The 7,090-nt window shown below is 39.8% G+C and overlaps 1 protein-coding gene across 1 annotated transcript in view; it reads right to left on the reverse strand.

Moving 5' to 3' along the window:
• The window catches only part of ICA1L (islet cell autoantigen 1 like), a 69,462-nt gene that overhangs the window by 26,836 nt on the left and 35,536 nt on the right, over positions 1–7,090 (reverse strand). The window contains exon 9 of the mRNA XM_014589567.2: positions 5,410–5,453. Coding sequence (XP_014445053.1) covers positions 5,410–5,453 — 44 coding nt within the window. The remainder of the gene's footprint in view (positions 1–5,409; positions 5,454–7,090) is intronic.

The following is a 7,090-nucleotide window of genomic DNA, read 5'->3' on the forward strand; positions in this document are numbered from 1 at the left end:
TGAGTTTCAAGCCACCGGGTCCGGGACGCGAACCGCGGTCGAGTACGTGGGAGTCCAGTGACATAGCCATTACGCTAACTGCTGGTTCCCACCCCTAATTTACTTTTTAAAGACAGTTTCACTGTGTCATGATCTTGATCTCCTGCCTCAAACTCCTAAGTAGCTACAATCACATGCACATGCCACCATCCTCAACCCTTTCAACAAGGTCTAACCCAGGACACCCTCAACTTTGTTATCTTCCTGTCTCAATCTCTCGGAGTCACCAAAATTACAGGTGCATGTTGGGATCAGCAATAGCCATAATGGCTATGTCGCTGGACTCCCATGTAGTTGACCACGGTTCAAGTCCCGGACCCGGTGGCTTAAACTCACACCGTGCACATGTGCGTGCATGCCCTAGATCCCGAGAAAAGAATGGAGAAGGAACTGCAGCATGGCCATCCCCCCGGGGGGTGATTTCTCGCTTTCTGTCTCTGTCTTTCTGGCAAGCACACATACCTTGTAGCAAAATCCTCTCCAAAACAACAACAACAAAACAATAGAAGTGCATGCCACAGTGCCCAGGCTTTAAGCTGGAACAGGAATTGAACCCAGGCTTCCTATGTGGTCCCTGCCTGTGGACACAGTGTCTTAGTAGTGCATGCCACCATGGCTGGGCCGAACAATTTTCAAGAATACATTGTTGTTAACTCTAGTCACAATGCTATACAACTGATCTCTTTATCTTCCAGTCTAAATGTGTACCCTTTGACCAGCATCTCCCCAAAGTGTAGCCACCATTCTACTATGTGTCTATTAGTTCAACTTTTCTAGATCTTGCAAGATTAAAAACATTTGTCTTTTAAATGCTTGGTTTATTTCACTTAGTATAAGGCCTTTCAGATTTATCCATGGTATGAAAAATGATAAGGTTTCCTTTTTTTTTTTCTTTTTTAAGTATAATAGTATTTCAATGCAATTTTGAGGGGTTGTTCAAAAAGTTCATGAAAAATATATATTATGAAAAATCTATGAATGGATTTCAAAATTTTCAAAATAAACTTGTACTTTAATTTCCACTTCCATGAACTTTTCAAAGTCTCCTAATATATAGTATATTTTCTTTATCCACTCATCCATTGACTGACACCTGAGTTGATTGTATATCTTGGCTATTGTAAATAAAGATATGATCTCCCCCTTTTTTTTAATTTGCCAGAGAGTGCATGTACTGAGAGATGGAGAGATTGACAGAGGGAGGAAATGCCCCCAATGGGGACTGTCATGCTGCAGTCCTTTTTCTCCCTTCTCCATCCTGCTGGGATCTGGAGCCTGTACACACACATTCAGCATGTTTTTCAAGCTCCTGGGGCCAAGACCAGAACCACTCAGTTTTGGGATCTGGCTTACTTAATCACTAGGACACAAGCCAGCCCAAAGATGATGACAAGGCTGCCCACTTTCTCCACTCCATTTCAGCAGTGCTCAAAGTCCTAGACCAATGCAATTTGACAAGAGAGTAAAATAAAAAATATTCAAATAGGAAAAAAGAAGTGAAATTATCTGTTTGCAGATGATGATTACATAGATTTAAAAATCCAAAAGAATCCACAAAAAATCTCCTGGAGGGGCCAGCAGGTGGTGTGGTGGTTAAAGATACTGGATTCCCACATGGCTGACCATGGTTCAAATCCCGGACCTGGCAGCTTGTTTTCTAACTTTCCCTTTCTCTCTCTCTGTCTGGTCAAATAAAAAAATAACAACAAATGAAATTAAATAAATAAATAATTCTTGGGACTAGCAGTTAGTGTATTGGCTATGTCTCTGGACTCCCACGGAGTCGACTGCGGTCCGCATTCTGGACCCAGTGGCTTAAAACTCACGCCGGGCGCGTGTGCGTGTGTGCCCAAGATCCCAAGAGGAGAACGGAGGAGAAGGGATTGCGGCGTGGCCATCCCCTCCGGGGGGGGGGGGTGATTTCTCACTTTCTGTCTCTCTGTCTCTGTCTGGCGAGTGCACGCACCCTATAGCAAAAACCTCTCCAAAAAATAAATAAATATATAAATTTTAAAAAAATCCTCCTGTAAGTAATAAATAAATATAGTAAAGTGGCAGGGTATAAAATAATAATACAAAAATCTGGGACCAGCAGGTGGTGTGGTTGTTAAGGCGTTGGATGTTCCCACATGGCTGACCATGGTTCAAGTCCTGGACCTGGTGGCTTTTTTTCTCACCTTCTCTCTCTCTCTTTCTCTCTGTCTCTCTCTGGTCAATTTTTTTAAAAAAATGAATAAATAAACGTAAATAATTTAAAAAATACAAAAATCAATAGCATTTTTATACACCAACAATAAATAAACTGATATAGAATTAAAGAAACCAATTATATTTACAATAGCCACAAAAATATAAGATACCTAGGAATAAACCTAACCAAAGAAGTGAAAGAGGGGAGGAGACAGTATGTATGCATTATGTATTTATTTATTTATTTTGCTTTCTCCTCCCAAGTATTTTTCATCCTAGCATTACATTTCTGTTTCCAATTGTTTCCTCTACAAGGAAAACTATGAAAAACTCAAAAAAGGAATTGAAAATGATAAAAAAAAAAAAAAAGGCAGAAAGATATCCCATGTTCCTGGATTGGGAGAATAAATATAATTAGAATGTCAATCCTGGGGCCAGCAGGTGGCATGCTGGTTGGGGCACTGAACTCACACATGGCCAACCACTGTCAGTGTCCTGGACCTGGTGACTTGCTTTCTCACTTTCCCTTTCTCTCTCTTTCTCTTTTTCTCTCTCTTTCTCTCTCACTCTCTCTCCCTGGTGAGTGCATGTACCCTATAAAAAACTAAAAAATAATAACAGGAACCACCCAATGGTGCAATCAATGGTTATATCACTGGACTCCTACATAGTGGATTGCAATTTGAATCGCATACCCAGTGGCTTGAAACTCATGCCAGGCGCGTGTGTGCGCGTGCCCAAAATCCCAAGAGGAGAATGGAGGAGAAGGAACTGTGTGGCATGGCCATCCCCCCCGGGGAGTGATTTCTTACTTTCTGTCTCTGTTTCTCCAGTGAGTGCATGCACCTTACAGCAAAAATCTCTAAAAAATAATAATAATAAATAAGCTTTTAAAAAATTCTAAAAGCCAATCCTCTCCAAATTAATCTATAAATTCAATGCAATTCCAATCAAATTACCAAAGATATTCCTCACAGAAGTAGAAAAAAACACTCATAAAATATATCTGAACTACTAAAAGGCCCTGTATTGCCAAAGCAATGCTGTGCAAAAAGAATAAAGTAAGAGGCATCTCACTTTCTGACCTCAAGATATATTGCATAGCATCATATTGGCACAGGCAGGTAGACCAATGGAACAGAATTGAGAATCCAGAAATAAACACCAAAACACATCAACTGAGTTTCAACAAAGGGCACAAGATGATCCACTGGGAAAAAGAAAATCTCTTCAGCAAATGGTTCTGGAAAAATGATATCCACCAGCAGTTCAATAAAACAGACCCCTACCTCTCACCATTAACAAAAATAAACTCAAAATTGATCAAGGATCTACACATAAAACCTCAAGCTATAAAACTACTGGTGGAAAACACAGTGGAAACTCTTGGAGACATCAGAGTAGGCAGACTTTATTTTAAAGTAAGACCCTGAAAGCACACCAATAATCCCGAAAATAGACAAGTGGGATTACATCAGGCTAAAAAACTTCTACACAACAGAAGAAACAATCATTAGGGTGAGGAGACAACCCTTATAATGGGGGAACATATTTGCAAACTATGCCTCAGATAAAGGGCGGATAACCAGGGAACTCAAGCAGCTTACCCATACAAAAATAAATAAATAAATAAGAAAAAATGCTCAGTATCTCTTATCATAAGGGAAATACAAATCAAAACCATAATGAGATACCACTTACTCCTAGTCAGAATGGCTAAGATTAAAAAGAGAAAGAATGATAAGTGCTAGAGATAGAGAGGTTGTGGTGTAAGGGGAACCCCCTACATTGTTGATGGGAATATAAATTACTACGACCACTGTGGAAAACAATATGGAGGTTCCTCAGAAATCTGCAAATAGAAGTACCGTATGACTCAGCAATTCCACTCTTAGGTATCTTCCCAGATAGGAAAACCTTCATCTGGAAAAACACTTGCACACCCATGTTTATTGCAACATTACTAACAATTACTAGGACACGGAATCAACCCAAATATACAAGAATAGATGAGTGAATTGAAAAAAAATGTGGCACATGTGCTCTATGGAATACCACTCAGCCATGAAAAATAACAAGACCCTGACATCTGGTATGAAGTAGATGAATATGGAAGATTTGATGCTAAGGAAAGCAAGTCAAACTATGAAAGACAGGCATTGTATGTCCCTGCTTAATATATACTGAATGTCTGCACTCTATAGCAAAACCTGAAAGATTAGAAGGTATAATAACAGGGAGGCCGACTGTAGATACTAAAGACAGTATGGGAGTGGGTGGGTAAAAGGGGGTGAAAGGGAGGGGATTAGGGGAAAAAATTTAAAGGACACAAAAATGAAAAGTTATCTGTTGATGATTAGGTATATATATATATGGTAATATCTTTGACTTGACTAATTTGTACCATATTCATGCTGAGAAAAATCATGTACACTGTAAAGATGTACAGTGATTAAATGTAAATTAAAAAAAATGTTTTAAATGATCTCAAGGTGCTGTGGTGGTAAGGTGCTGGACTCTCACAAGGCTGACTGCAGTTCTAGTCTCACACGTGACTGCTTGAAAATAACACCAGGCTTGGGACCAGCAGATAGCGTAATGTTTACGTCACTGGACCCCCACATAGCTGACTTTGGTTGGAGACTGTGGTGGCTTGAAATTCTTGCTGGGTGTATATGCATGCAAGTCCAGGATCCCGAAAAAAGAAGGGAGGAGAAGGAATTATGGCGTGGCCATCCCCAGGGCGTGAGGGTGATTTCTCCCTTTCTGTCTCTCTTGTCTTTCTGTCTTTTACACGCTTTATAGCAAAAATCTCTTTCAAAGGGAAAAAAAAAGAGAGAAAAGAAAATTACACCAGGCTTGTGTGTGCATGTGCCTAAAAACCTGAGAGGTGAATGTTAGAGAGGGAACTGCAGTGTGGCCATCTCCCCAGGAGAGATTTCTTACTTCCCCTCTCTCTGTCTCTCTCTGGTGAGTGCACATGCCCTATGGCAAAAACAAACAAGCAAAAAAACAAATAAAGAGAACCCAAACATATTTTTACAGAAAGAACCCATAAAATTACTTCTTTAACATTTAAAAAATTGAATAGATATTAACACAATCTCTTTTAAAGACTGTGATAATCAGTTTTGACATTTAAGATATGACTATTTCAAAGTAATGAAGTTACCTTCTTACCTGGTTCATTCCCAAAGTTTGCTTCCTCATTTGACAAAACTAACCTGAAGTGAAAAACAAAAAATACATAGATTTTAGTTAAAATATATTTGGGAGTCATAGTCCACAAACAGTTATATATGGTTTTACTTATGTATTTAAGGTTTTTGCCATAGGATGTATGTGCTCACTACAGAGAGAGAGAGAGAGAGAGAGAGAGAGAAAGAAAGAGAAAGAGAAATCACCCCTCGGAGGGGATAGCCATGCTACAATTCCTTCATCTCCATACTCCTCTCGGGATTTGGGGCATGCGCACACACCCACCCAGTGTGATTTTCACACTGCTGGGTCCAGGACTTGAACCACAGTCAGCCATGTGGGCATCCAGAGCTTTAACCACTATACCACCCACTGGCCCCTGTATATGGTTTTTAAAAATGTTTTTAACCCAGAAGATATATAAAATAGTTGTCTGGTGTATCTGCTAAACATCTGTATATGAAAGAATGTTCTACTGCTTCTAAAGATCTACAAGACTGTGAAAACCTTTCACTCCTGTTCTTTCTTTTTTCTTTTTTTGGAGAGGTTTTTCTTATTGGGTGCGTACACTAGCCAGAAAGACAGAGAGAGACAGAGAGATAGAAAGCCAGAAATCACCCCCTGGGGGGATGGCCACGCCCCAATCCCTTCTCCTCCATTCTCCTCTTGGGATCTTGGGCACGCATGCACACGCGCCTGGCGTGAGTTTAAGTCACCGGGTCTGGGACTCGAACCGAGGTCGACTACATGGGAGTCCAGCAACGTAGCCATTACACTAACTGCTGGTCCCATCAATAAACTTTTACTGAGTATCTTCCAAATGCCAGGTGTCGTGCTCCACACGGTAGGCCCATCTTAAGAACCTCTGTCACCGTGGCCACAGATGGCTTTGTTTTCAAGCACTGGAGGGTTTTTGTTCAAGAGCACGTGGAAACTAAATAGAAGGAATAAAGAACTCGAGAAAAAAAAAACAGGGTATTTTATTTTGAAGAACAAAGTGGAGCCAGCTGGTGGCATGGTAAAGGCAGCTGGATCCCACATGACCAACTGCATGGTTCCAGTACTGGACTCAACAGCTTGAAAAACGTGTTAGGCACATTTGTGTGTGTGCTCAAGATCTGAAAAAGAGTGTGGAAGAGAAGGGGTTGCAGTGTAGTCATCCCCCTGAGGGTCTTTTCTCACTTTTCTCTCTACTTCTCTGTTTCTCTCTAGTAGCACACACTGTAGCAAAAAAACTAAAAAATAAATAAATAAAAGTTTGCAAAAGAAGACACATTAACCTAAAATCTCAATGAACACAGGTTGAGTATCCATTATCTGAAATACAAGGACCACAAGTGTTTTGGATTTTTTTAAATATTTTCAGGTTTTGATATATATTGCACATATGTAATGAGGTATCTTAGAGATGGGACTCAAGTTCTAAATAGGATATACATTTATGTTTTATATATACTTTATATACATGCCCTAAGGTAATTATATATTTCTGTATTGCAGCATTTTGACATCACACAAGCTTAGATGTGTAATTTTTCACCATGGTATTATGTTGGTGCACAGTTTTGAAGTTTGGAACATTTTAGATTTACAGATTGGGTGTGGTCAACCTGTACTAATTTTGGATATTGACAGCGAATCATCAAAAAGTGAGGCAAAAAAA

This window comes from Tupaia chinensis, unplaced genomic scaffold (genome assembly GCF_000334495.1).
Source record: "Tupaia chinensis unplaced genomic scaffold, TupChi_1.0 Scaffold000361_2, whole genome shotgun sequence".
Classification (NCBI taxonomy): domain Eukaryota; kingdom Metazoa; phylum Chordata; class Mammalia; order Scandentia; family Tupaiidae; genus Tupaia; species Tupaia belangeri.